Source organism: Daphnia pulex, chromosome 1, assembly GCF_021134715.1.
Source record: "Daphnia pulex isolate KAP4 chromosome 1, ASM2113471v1".
Lineage (NCBI taxonomy): Eukaryota > Metazoa > Arthropoda > Branchiopoda > Diplostraca > Daphniidae > Daphnia > Daphnia pulex.
Window position 1 is genome coordinate 7,530,179 of NC_060017.1, and position 12,622 is coordinate 7,542,800.

General features: G+C 42.0%; 2 protein-coding genes across 2 annotated transcripts; both read left to right on the forward strand.

Annotated features, from left to right (window-relative positions):
- The first annotated feature begins 294 nt into the window (after positions 1-294).
- LOC124197833 (cohesin subunit SA-1-like) lies at positions 295-4,787 on the forward strand. Its single transcript, XM_046593381.1, has 13 exons — positions 295-586; positions 660-833; positions 908-1,106; positions 1,166-1,614; positions 1,675-1,977; positions 2,035-2,253; positions 2,337-2,519; positions 2,587-2,793; positions 2,867-3,016; positions 3,073-3,261; positions 3,320-3,778; positions 3,841-4,189; positions 4,488-4,787. Exons 1-13 carry the CDS (start codon positions 446-448, stop codon positions 4,553-4,555), a joined length of 3,090 nt encoding a protein of 1,029 aa, XP_046449337.1. The 5' UTR covers positions 295-445; the 3' UTR covers positions 4,556-4,787.
- A 3,588-nt stretch (positions 4,788-8,375) lies between these two features.
- On the forward strand, positions 8,376-12,532 carry LOC124197840 (arginine kinase-like). Its single transcript, XM_046593391.1, has 6 exons — positions 8,376-9,748; positions 10,428-10,626; positions 10,720-10,898; positions 10,972-11,211; positions 11,282-11,614; positions 11,689-12,532. The coding sequence occupies exons 2-6, from the start codon at positions 10,458-10,460 to the stop codon at positions 11,839-11,841; spliced, it is 1,074 nt and encodes a 357-aa protein (XP_046449347.1). The 5' UTR covers positions 8,376-9,748; positions 10,428-10,457; the 3' UTR covers positions 11,842-12,532.
- The last annotated feature ends 90 nt before the right edge of the window (positions 12,533-12,622 follow it).

Consider the following 12,622-nt stretch of genomic DNA (forward strand, 5'->3'; position numbering starts at 1 on the left):
TAAAAAAAATTTCCCGCCAAAAATTCGAAACGAGATCCGACCCACCAGGCACCAGTCTTTGTCGGCCTCGCCTCTGGTCGGCCTTTTAAAAAAATAGAGATAAGGTAGGGAAACATCAATGATCAATACGATTAACAATAAATATCGTAAAATATAAATGTCCCCCCCCCCCAAAATAAAAAACCCACCAAGAATCCGAAAAACCTGCAACTGCAAGTGTCCTTGTATTGCAACAAGCATCTCGAAAATCGGATAAATGCATAAATCCGACACATGGCAGCACTGCAGCAGTGCAGCATGGGCAATTGGGCATGATTCAGCTTTCACTGTTTCAGGCACTGACGACGCCATTTATTTCTTTGACACGCGAGACGCGAGGTTAACTTTAGGGCTCCCCAACTTTTTCAGAAATTACTGGCAGCTTCTGCAACTTTTCTGCAAGACAATGTCCAGCTCTAAAAAGTCTCCTTTACCCACTCGAAGCCCTGCCCCTCGAAGGAAAATTGCTGCTGTGAAGAAACCTCTTACTGTTGAAGACGAAAGCACTTTATTCTGCATTATTAGAAATGGCAAAAGTTCTGTTCAGGTATTGAACCACCAAACTCCTCAATTAGAATAGTGTTTCTAAAAATTAATATTTATTCAATTACTGATTGCAGGAAACTGTAGATGACTGGATTGAACAGTACAAAGCTGATCGTGACTCAGGATTGCGTGCCATGATGCAGTTCTTCATTAGTGCGTCTGGATGTCAAGGGAAAATAACCTCTCAAATGCAAAGTAGCATGGAATATGCTGCTATAATCCATCATATGACCGAAGAGTTTGATGAAGTAATATACTCTTTCCATTTGATTTCATCCATTATTTAACTGTTGATTTCATTTTGACTCATTAAATCCTTTAGGAAAGTGATGAGTACCCGATAACTGGTCCACAATGGAAAAAATTTCGAAGCAACTTCTGTGACTTCGTTCAGACACTTGTGAAGCAATGCCAATATTCCATCATTTATGATCAGTACCTAATGGATAATGTAATTTCGCTACTTACTAGTCTTTCTGATTCACAAGTAAGAGCGTTTCGTCATACTGCTACACTAGCTGGTAAACTTTATTTTATATAAATAGGTCATCTTCACTTAATGTCAAAATATTTGTTTTAGCTATGAAATTCATGACGGCGTTGGTTGAAGTGGCTTTGACTGTATCGATTCATCTTGATAACACGTCTCGTCAGTATGAAGCAGAGCGGCAGAAAACTAGTGATGGACGAGCCAGTGATCGTCTCGAAGCGTTGCTTGCCAAACACCAAGAACTTGAAAAAAACATGGATGAAATTAAAGAAATGTTGACTTACACCTTCAAGTCGATTTTTGTCCATCGTTTCCGAGATACTGTTACCGATATTCGAGCCATTTGTATGGCGGAAATTGGCATTTGGATGAGGCGGTTCCCCCAAAATTTCCTCGATGACTCCTACCTCAAGTATGTAGGGTGGAATTTGAATGACAAAGTTGGCGATGTTCGTTTAAAATGTCTTCAAGCCCTCGAACCTCTTTATGCTTCAGAACAACTCAAGGGAAAATTGGAACTTTTCACCAGCAAATTTAAGGTGATTATTTTTACCTAATTTTGCTTAACCAACCAACAATACTTTGAATTTTATGTATAGGATCGTGTCGTTTCGATGACACTAGACATAGATTGCGATGTCGCAGTTCAAGCTGTTCGTTCTGTCATCACTATTCACAAATACCATCGAGAAGTATTGTCAGATAAAGATTGCCAGGCTCTGTACTTGTTGGTCTTCTCTTCCCGTCGAGCCGTTGCGCAAGCTGCTGGTGAGTTTCTCAACGAGCGACTTTTAACACTCGATGAGACTAGTCCTCCGGCTCTACGTACTCACCGTGGCCAAATTAGACAGCCCAGTACACCTCTCATTCGTCATTTGGTTGATTTTTTCTTTGAATCTGAGGTGAAATCACAATTAAGTTACAATTCAAATATTTTAATTAACAAACATACTTCGTAGATGCCTGAACACGGAGCATATTTGGTCGACTCCCTCATTGATTCAAATGAAATGATGAAAGATTGGGAGTGCATGACGGATTTGTTATTGGAAGATCCCGGGCCAGGCGAAGAGTCCTTAGATGATGAGCAAGAAACAAGTTTGATCGAACTGATGACATGTTGCATCAAACAAGCCGCGACTGGAGAGTCACCCGTTGGGCGCAAACCTGCAAGAAAGGTAACTGGCACATTATCCTTTACACGCGCATCATGCAAACACAATAATACGTGTGTGAATCTTGATTTTTTTTTCTTTTTAAGGTTACCACCCCGAAAGAAATCCACCAAGTCCAAGAAGATCGTGTTCGACTAACTGAACATTTTATACAAACCCTTCCTCTGTTACTCGGGAAATTTATTGCGGATCCTGAAAAAGTTGCAAACCTTCTGTTGATCCCTCAATTCTTCAATTTGGAAATCTACACTACCTCACGTCAAGAAGAGGTTATTTTCTTTCATTAAGTGTATGAAATTGTACTCATTGGTTTCATGCTTAACTTCCTGTTTACAGAGCTTAGAATCTTTATTGCGTCTGATGAAAACTGTTGTCGAGCGACGCACCGAAACAAAAGTGCTTGAAAACTGTGCCAAAACATTGGAAGTTCTTTGTACTGAAGATCACGCCATCTACTCTCGATGTGACGTCATAAGAAGTACTTTATTCGATTGTCTGGTTAAAAGATTGCGTGATGTTCTTAAAGAACCTGTAACCGCTGGTGTAAGTTTGCGGACTTATTATTTTTTTCTCGTTTATAGAAATAAGCTTAAACAGTTATATATATTTTTTGCAGGACAAAGATCAGGTGTTTGCCCTGGTATCAAGTTTGGAAAAAGTTGCCATCTTCAGTTCGTGTCACAATCTTGGACCATGGAAATTGTGGGATCCTCTGTTCAACGCTGTTCGAGAAGCTAACGACCCAAGCCGGTCTTTGCCACCTGAGGTAACACATTATTCACCTGTTTATTTTCACGCAATAATACATGCTCAATGTTTTAGGCCATAAAACACTGCATTTCAGCCTGCTATTCTGCCATTTTATGGGAACTTCTACAGCTGGAAAACGGATCTCGACGAGGAACGTCTGCCAGCCAAAAACAAAAGCAACTGAGAGTTCATTTGGATGCCTACATTCCGTTGATGGCAGAGCTTGTCATCACTTCTAATTTTGCTCTCGTTAGAGATCAGGTTGGTCGTGTCAGTGTAGAAGTTTGTTACACCACCTTTAAATTTTCAATTTTTGCAGGCCTACATGTCGGTGTGCGATTTGCTAATCGTTTTTTCCAAAAAACTAGAGGGCAATCCTCTATTAAGACCGGTTGTGTATCAGCCTGATCGTGACCTTCAACAAACTCTAAACAATTTCATTCAGAAATACGTGTTTGTTGAAGAGGAGGACGAAGAAATCGACGAAGAAACTAAAGTTGAAGTATTGCACAAACGCCGCGGCTACCTGTCTAACTTCTGCAAGCTGGTTGCTTACAACGTCTTGCCCATACAAACTGCGGCAGATGTTTTCCGACACTACGTGAAGTATGACGATTACGGTGACATCATTAAGATGATGTTGGGAAAAGCCCGAGAGATCAACAAAGTTATCTGTGCCAGGACTATGGTTATTAGTCTCTCCATGGTTTTTCGTGATTTCAGTAGAGCTGCCGGAAGTCGTATTGATCGACAATCAGAAGAGTTTTTGAGCGTCAAGGTAATTTACCCATCTCAGAGTGTAAACTATCGTCAATATTTAACAAATGATTTTCTACGTAGGAATTGGCTAAAAGATTTGTGCTTTCTTTTGGACTGGACGCGGTAAAAAATCGCGAAGCCATCACCGCCCTCCATAGAGATGCCATTCTTTTTGCCATCAACCCACTCAAGAATCCCAATGATCCAACTGGCCCTCCTCCTAATTTAGCGTTTCTTGTAATTGCCGCCGAGTTTACCAAAAAACTGCTGGAACAAGACAAAAAAACGGTCCTACAGTTTCTGGACCGAGTGCTGACAATGGGAACGCCTTCATCTCGCGGCGAAGAATGGCAACCTCTCATCTTGTACCGCAATTCCTTGGCTCCGCAGACGGCTCGGCGTGCCTACGGAAGGCCTCGACGCGATGCAGGTATGACTAGAATCTTTTTTAAACGAAATACGATTAGAAACTTAAGTTTGCGCGTAATTTTAAATGGAAAGGGGCTTTAGAAAACCTCTTTGTTTGGTTTACAACCTTTTTTTTGGTCTACCTAATTTTTGGATGTAACGGTAAAAAATCAAGTGTGAAATGCACCCAAACTTTTGCCTTCGTTCAATCTTGCACGACTTATCGGTTCGTCGTGTCTGCAATTGTCGATTGAATTGGCGTTATCTGACATAATTCAATGAGCGCCTCGATATTGATGCGAGTTCAATTTTATTTGTAGGTGGGGACGACGGTGAAATCGCTGATGATAACGACGATGCCGGATCAGATCAAGAAATGGCTGAATAATACGTATTTCCTTTGGTTTTCTTTTGCATAAAAATGTTTACACTTAATTGATTTTGCAGTTATTATCTCGTTATTCGGAAAAATTAATGTTGCCGTTTCGTCAAGACGTTCTCCAACTTAATTGCATTTCCTTTTGTCGGCAAGTCTTCTATGATTGTTTGATTTCCCCCGTTTTTGTCTTCTTTTAAAATAACATAGAAAAGTAACAACGAAATAAAAAACAAAGAAATCGCGCTTTCGTTTCTCCGACTTGCTACAATCATCACAATAATGGTTGCGATATTTCCTTTAGAGATTATTAGCTAAATATTTTGAGATCGAAAAATGAGTTCCCTGCTTCCATTCTGCTATCCCCCAAAGTGATTTATCAAATATTAAGTAGGCTCGAACCGTACAGAAAATTTTATGTCTTCTCTTAAAATAGGCCGCAACATCCTAAAACACAATATATGTGTCAGCCTTAGCTTGACCGATTTATTTCCTACCATTGGGCAACCAATGATTTAGGCATTAGCTGATCTGTCAAAAAAATTCTTTCTTCAACTTAACTTGATCGTTTTTTCTGCGACCGACGTGTACTCGAGTACACGTCGTGTATTGTAAGCATCAAAAGGGGGGCTGTAAAGTACTTTACATATACATAGTGAAGGGAAGAGTACTCAGTCACTTCGTCTTGAAATTCAGAATTTCTGTCGAAAAGCAAAAGTGTAAATTTGAACTCCCAACTTTGTGTTCAAATTATAGGAAATGTGTAAATTATTGATTACAATCCACCAAGCCGCATAGGATCGATTTTTTTTAAACGGGAACGAGACGAAGTCTGATCCTAGGGAAGCATAATCAGGTCGGTTTCTCATGCAAAAATCCAGTATATACTACACCAAAAGCAATGTAATAAAAACCTTCAAAGGAATAGCGAACCCTGTACTGTGCTAAAATAATGATCCACTCGGAAAATCAATTCAAAATCTTTTTGTAAAAATTCAATTTTTGCTTCTGACAGGAGCCGCAATGAATAATCGGATTTGTTATTAAAAAACGTAAAATTACAATTTATAATAAGGAAGAGGAGGAGAGGTGTTTGAAATTCGACTGCGTTTATTAATATTATGGGGACCCGCGTTGACGATCTAATTAATTTGGTAGCGTCGGGAAGTGACACTGAAACAGCGCGTCGGCTGGTTATATGTAAAAGGACGTGATCAATACATTTTCTCCAGTTTATACGCTCGTTCAGATGCCATGTCGTTCGGCTAGTAGGCAGGAGGTGGATCACTCACGCTACGTTGCGTGGCGATCAAGTTAACCCGAATGGCCAGCAGATGGCAAACATCCAATCGATGGAGATTACTCAAGTGCCATCGTTACGCAATTGTTGTTTTAAAAACAAAACAAAAAAAATGTAGAAAATATTGACCGTTGCTTCGAACATGTCCTGCCTAACTTTCCCCAGCTCAATCTAAGTGTACCATCACTGAATGTTCGATTTCCCATATTAAAATGCTCGACTGTCGATAGCAAAATATAATGGCCTCGTCTAGAAAACAAGACACGTCTCTCAGTTATTCGAAAGTTTGTTTAAGGGTTTGAACTAATAGATCTCGACACAACGAATCGTTTGAACAATCAGCTGTAATGGTATCATCAGTAGTGGCTTGTTAAAGCCGTCATTGTTGCCATGTAAATTGGGTAAAAATAAAGTGCAAGATGGATGGGCTACTGAGCGATGCGACTGTACAGTTTTTGTTGCTCTGCACATTGTGTGCGAGCGAATAAAAGAAGAGAGAAAAACAAAAAAAGAAAGATAAAGCCTAAAAAATCCACCAAAAGACCTGGGAGCCCCAGCTGTACAACCGACACCATAAGACCGGCTGCTGACTGGACAAAAGGCTATGTTGCTCCGCTCCAACTGACTTTGGGGGAACCGTGTAGTATATTCCAGTCCCATCCGCTGGATCTTTTGTGGAGCCAGTTAAAACACACACGCACTGGTTTTGTCTATTAATAGATAAAAACTTACTGCCGAGTCCGACCACATCTCTACGCTGATGCTGGCCAAGAAGAAGAAGAGGCAGATAAACTTGAAGCCTGGACGTGTGTAAACACAAATGATGATTATAGGTTGGTCGATTTTTTTCTCTTTTTGTCTTGTTTTCTTTATAATGAGCGTTAAGCGTGTTGCATACAAATCAATAGAAGGCATCGAAGCATGGCTAAGTAGATTCGGCTGAGGGATTTCGCCAGTTAAAAATGACGACTCTATATTACGGTGCTGGCTAAATAGCTGTAAGGCGTGGGTACGCGCGTGTATAATATATGTGCTCTTTGGCAAAGGATCGATATTTGAGCCGCCACCACCACTACCGCTGCTGCTGCACTGGCGGCAGTCAACGAGATACTTACGGATGGCGTGCATCGCGCTCGTCCGCCGTCGGGATCAATACTGGAACTGGGCTCTATTCTACCCCTCTCTTTCGCTGACTTTATAGTTCCACTTCCAATCGTCGACTATTTTTCATACATAACAGCATTCTTCCGGCAGCCAGGGATTGTTGACCTTTTTAGTAACAGTATTATTATATTGAAATGTTGTTTATATGCAGACGATTGGTTTTATTTTGTCCAATAATGAAAAATAAAAAACCACGAACGTTAAAAGTCCAGGGGCGTTATTCGTTATGGCATCTGGGTGATTTAGAATGTCTCTATTTATAAGCCCACAAGTCTTAGGTAAGACGGTGGAATACCTAAAAATGAAAAATAACGAAAATTCGGGAAAACCCAAACAAAAAATCAAGATTGAACACCGCGTCACTTTAGTATAACATAAAGGGCCTTTCGAGTATTTTTAAGAAGAAGATGCGGCGACAGTAGCAGCAATGTTTCAAACATTTTTTCCCCTTCTGTTTCTAGAGGGATTTCTCGTTGTTGTTTGTATGTATCTCGTCCTAAGGAACATTTTTCCTTTTCCTGGTCCTTAAAGGTATTTATATCACACACGACCGATGTACTGCTGAGCCCTATCGTGTGTATAAGCTACAGCAGGAGTAGTGATGGTGGCACGCGCGTGACTTTGAAAATAAAAGAGGCCCCCTCATCCGCTCCTTTTTTTCTAGCTCCTATCCAGCAGCTAGCCCAGAGCAGTGTATCAAGTCGCATATATATACTGGGGAAAGAAGGGGGCCCCCCTTTCACGACAAACATCTTCTCCGTCTGTGTGTGTGTTTGTAGCCTCCTCTGTATATATGCTGAGCTGAGAGGATTCAAGTTCAAAAAATAGCCTTGCAGCTCGCCAGAACCGCTCTCTCATGAATGTCTACAATTTCCTCCACCTCTCCTTATAGTATAGTAGTGTTGTATCCCCCGTTCTGGGTAGCGACCAACCTGCTCTCTCTGTCAAGATGTCCAGGGCTCATCCAGTTTGGCACTCGCTATAGACCCTCTTCTTCTTCTTTTCAATATTCTCTGCTGCTTCTTAGTAGAGATAGCGGAGAAACATGTCAATCGATTCGGGAAGTATAGACTGGTTGATCAATCCTTCCATTTTTTGTTGAGCGTCTGGAGGATATATCCTGCAGGAATGGACTCAGACGATGTATCGATTATCTCTACCGCCTTCCCCAAAGTGCAGACAAAGAGGTGGGCGAAACGCTACACACACACACAGTATAAGAAAAAAGTAAAAAAAAAAACACACATGTGCAAACCAGCGTGACTGGGAAATCCAGGGAATCGAAAAAATCGGATGAGAGGTCGTTGGGAAACGGAAGCCCACTCTCTATCGTTTTGCAAAAAGGACCGTGTACAAGAGGAAGCCAACGACGGATAGTTCTGATCCTTTTTAGTGTGTGTCTTCCCAATGGCCGCTGTCTCGGATGGTACACACAATATAGACAACGCTATATACCGTACTATGTACAACCATAAAGGAGCAATCGAAAGTTCTTATAGCTACTACATCAGAGATTCACAGATGAAGCCACACCAACAATATGAGTGTCTGTATAATTCTTCTTCACCTTTTCACACATACTACTCATCATCCCTCGCTAATTTACAAGAGTTCAAACAAGAAAGAATGTACGAAAAGTTCTTGTTCATTTTCTGCAGGGTTCTCTAGCTATGTCGTCGACGTGCTAGATGTGTACAGTCACGACATTATTGATTATTTCTCCCACGACACACAAAAATGCCGTGTATATGCCCAGAAATATGGGGAAACTTATTACGAGAAATGCAGGCAGAGCTTTTGTTTCGAATAATGTTTAGATATATGGGTATATACGTGGATTGAATTGATCAAACACGAGAGATAATTGCCGGGCTGCGTGCCAATGAGCCGATATTTCAAAATCGGACGAGCTCACCTGATCACTGTATAGATGGAGACAACATGGCGCTGCCCAATAATTGTATAAACACACACATCCGCGTGATTGTAATTGTGGAGATTATAATTTGTTGTTTCTTCTGTTTCGGAGCCAAACGACAGTCTCTCAGGGTATTGTTGTCACGTTATTTTGCCAAGAACCTCGCTTCATGTATGTGTGCCCAGAGAGCCCGGCTAAAATTGGATCACCGGGAAAAACTTATAATATTCTTTTTTTGGTTTTCTTTTCATTTTACCCTCGGCTCGGCTCGAGTCCCCCCCTACTATAACTAAATGACAAATAACTGCGAGGCCACCCCCTCCAGCATATTTGGATTTGGTCAGCTCGTCGTATATTTAATCTGATTCTCGAAATAAATGGATGAGATTAATTCTCAATCAAGGAATTTCGCCCTTTCGACTGTTGCCAGAAAAACGCACGTCGTAATATACGGGATCACGAGCAAAATTGATTCGGACCGCAGTTTCCATCATCCATCGGTTGCTGCAGACTGCGTCGTTGCCGTCATTCTAAAAATCCATTTTTATTCTTTTCTTTTCTTTCTTCTTCTTATTTCCTTTCTTCTAGATTTTTGCTTGTTTGCCTTTCTTTTCGCTCTGCTGGGCGAATGCCGCTCCTTCCAATATCTGGCACAGGATTGGTTCCCCAACGTCTGTGACGTCAGCAACGCCCGGGAAAGGAGCGCGAAATGGCGCTGTTGTCGGAAGGATCCCCCCATCCCTCTCCGACCGAGTCGACTTGCTTTTAACCGACTCGGATCCTCTTCACTCTGTGTCGGTGATCACTACTGTTCGCTCCGCAGGCAAGTCTCTCCTCTCTACTACTACTCACATTTTCAATCCTATTTTAGTTTAGTTCTTTTTTGGGGGGGTTAGTCTTCAATTGGCTTATTGAGTTTTTGGGGAATTTGATCTTTTGAATTTGACACTTGAAAGGATTGCTGGTTCGACAATGCATTCCTTTGGCAGATCTAGTGCTGATTGGTTCATGTGATTTGGTATAGGAAACATGGTGACTACTGTTTGAATTTTGAAACCGACCCAACGTTTGAATGTCGTTATTCGAGTTGTTTGATGCGGAAGTGAGGCAGTTAATATGGTAGGGTATAGTCGATATTAAGTGTGAAAAGGGATCCATGTCGAGGATGTTGCGTCAGTATATTTCGATTCGTGCGTATAGATTTACGGTTGATTGAATTAAAAGCAGGGGGTGGGTGTCATGTTCATTTTGCCAAGTGAGGCTCGGCGCCTTTTTCCGCCCACGGTGGCGCTTTTCTTTTGTGTTTTGTCGTTGATAGAATTTTGCCCGCAGGTGGGTTGTCATTCGGGGCACGTAGACCTTTCTCCGACGACACCCCCTGGAGAAAAAGAATTCTGTTTAAATACTGAAAATTCCGGCGAGATGAGTGGAATGCGAATGGTTGAAAAAATTAAGACGACAGTTGTCGAATGAGTAATTGATTTTTTGGAATTGAATTGCAGATTCCTCTTCGAGTTCCTCCTTGTATCAAAATGGTTGACGCTGCCGTATCCGAGAAATTGGAAGCTGGATTCCAGAAGCTCCAGGAAGCCACCAACTGCAAGTCTCTGTTGAAGAAGCACCTCACCCGTGAGATCTTTGACAAGATCAAGGACCTGAAGACATCCTTTGGATCCACTCTTCTGGATGTCATCCAGTCTGGTAAGTCTTCATTAAAATCTGATCATTCAACGGGCAAAAACACCCAACTTCAGTAACATAAACTTAAATGCTAAAATGTTAATTTAAATGAAGGTGTTGAGAACTTGGACTCTGGATTCGGTGTCTACGCCCCGGATGCTGAGGCCTACAGCGTCTTCAATGATCTGTTCGAACCCATGATCTGCGACTACCACACCGGATTCAAGCCCGGAGATGCCCACCCACCCAGGGACTTTGGTGATCTCGAGACTTTCGGCAACTTGGATCCCGAGGTAAATCGAATCATCTTTTGTTTTCATTGATTTAAGTTGAAATTTGATTGTTTTAAATTGAAACGGAATTCAGGGCGCTTTCATCGTCTCCACCCGCGTCCGTTGCGGTCGCTCCTTGGCCGGCTATGCTTTCAACCCCTGCTTGACTGAGGCCAACTACAAGGAGATGGAAGAGAAAGTCGTCGCCAGCTTGTCCAGCTTGGAAGGCGAACTCAAGGGAACTTATTTCCCCTTGACTGGCATGACCAAGGAGGTCCAGACCCAGCTCATCCAGGATCGTTTCCTCTTCAAGGAAGGAGATCGTTTCCTCCAGGTATATTCCAACAGTCCCATTTGTTCATTCGGGTATTGGATTATGAATTTTTATTTAATTATCATTTCAGGCTGCCAACGCTTGCCGCTACTGGCCCACTGGCCGTGGTATCTACCACAACGTCGACAAGACCTTCTTGGTCTGGTGCAATGAGGAAGATCACTTGCGCATCATCTCCATGCAGAAGGGTGGTGACTTGAAGGCCGTCTACGCCCGCTTGGTCAACGCCATCAATGAAATCGAGAAGAGGATCCCCTTCTCTCACCACGACAAATACGGTTTCTTGACCTTCTGCCCGACCAACTTGGGCACCACCATCCGCGCTTCCGTCCACATTGCGCTCCCCAAGTTGGCCGCCGATCTTGCCAAGCTCGAAGAGGCCGCCGGAAAGTTCAACCTCCAGGTACAACGACATTTCAAAGAGACCCTTATTCATCAGCCATTTTAATGAATAAAACTGTAATTAATTCAATGTAGGTCCGTGGTACTGCTGGTGAACACACCGAAGCCGAGGGTGGTGTCTACGACATCTCCAACAAACGCCGCATGGGTCTGACTGAATACCAGGCCGTCAAGGAGATGTACGACGGTCTCCAGGAGCTCATCCGCATGGAGAAGGAGGCTGCTTAAATAATAACTTAACTTTTTATGTCTCTACCAGCCCTTCTTAATGATAATATATAAACAATAATTACACCATTAGCCATGTTGTAAGACCTGCTTAAAAAGCGTGTTTGAACGAATCACTTATAGATGCGTCGGGGTTTCAGTTACGCCATCTATCATCTGAAAGCGCCGTCAATTTCAATTTTCTCTCTCCTTCTTCCTTAACTGTCTTCATATTTACGGTTGTTGTTGTTGTTGTTATTGGTACGTACACGGTGTGATATGGTTTAGCGACTGTCGAAAGAGTTTTTGAAGGCCAAACTCATTGCATCTGACGAATTGTATCTCTCATATGTGCTCGTGGGCGAGTTTGCGTTAGCGATGGGACGATTGGGAAGCCTCTGCATCTGAATATTTTGATCAGAATCGCTCCTCGAAATTTCTGTCGTTTTGTTAGAGTCTGTAGCGCTTAATTGTTTATTGTCATCTACTCTAAATTGTAATGGATATCTCTTTGTGATATTTTTGTTACAATACCCCAGAGTGCGCTACAGGTCGCCCGACGTCGAGTGTGGATACATTTCGGAAGAGAAAGGAAGGCTCAAGAGATTTAAAAACATGGAGAAAGCCCGCGCATGAATATGTGATTTGATCAAAAACCGCAACAAAAAAAAAATGAGATAAAATGAAAAAATACACAGAATACCATCCTGTCGTTATTCGAAAAATTGCCTTTTTTTTTTCCTCCCAATTTCATACGCCATTTAACATGATTGGTTTCCAACCGCCGGATTCTCACCAATTG

Coding starts and splice junctions, on each gene's coding strand:
- LOC124197833 (XM_046593381.1), top strand. CDS start 446: ATGTCCAGCTCTAAAAAGTCTCCTTTACCCACTCGAAGCCCTGCCCCT. Junction 587..659: donor ATGGCAAAAGTTCTGTTCAG/GTATTGAACCAC, acceptor TACTGATTGCAG/GAAACTGTAGATGACTGGAT. Junction 4,190..4,487: donor AAGGCCTCGACGCGATGCAG/GTATGACTAGAA, acceptor TTTTATTTGTAG/GTGGGGACGACGGTGAAATC.
- LOC124197840 (XM_046593391.1), top strand. CDS start 10,458: ATGGTTGACGCTGCCGTATCCGAGAAATTGGAAGCTGGATTCCAGAAG. Junction 10,627..10,719: donor TCTGGATGTCATCCAGTCTG/GTAAGTCTTCAT, acceptor ATTTAAATGAAG/GTGTTGAGAACTTGGACTCT. Junction 11,615..11,688: donor CCGGAAAGTTCAACCTCCAG/GTACAACGACAT, acceptor AATTCAATGTAG/GTCCGTGGTACTGCTGGTGA.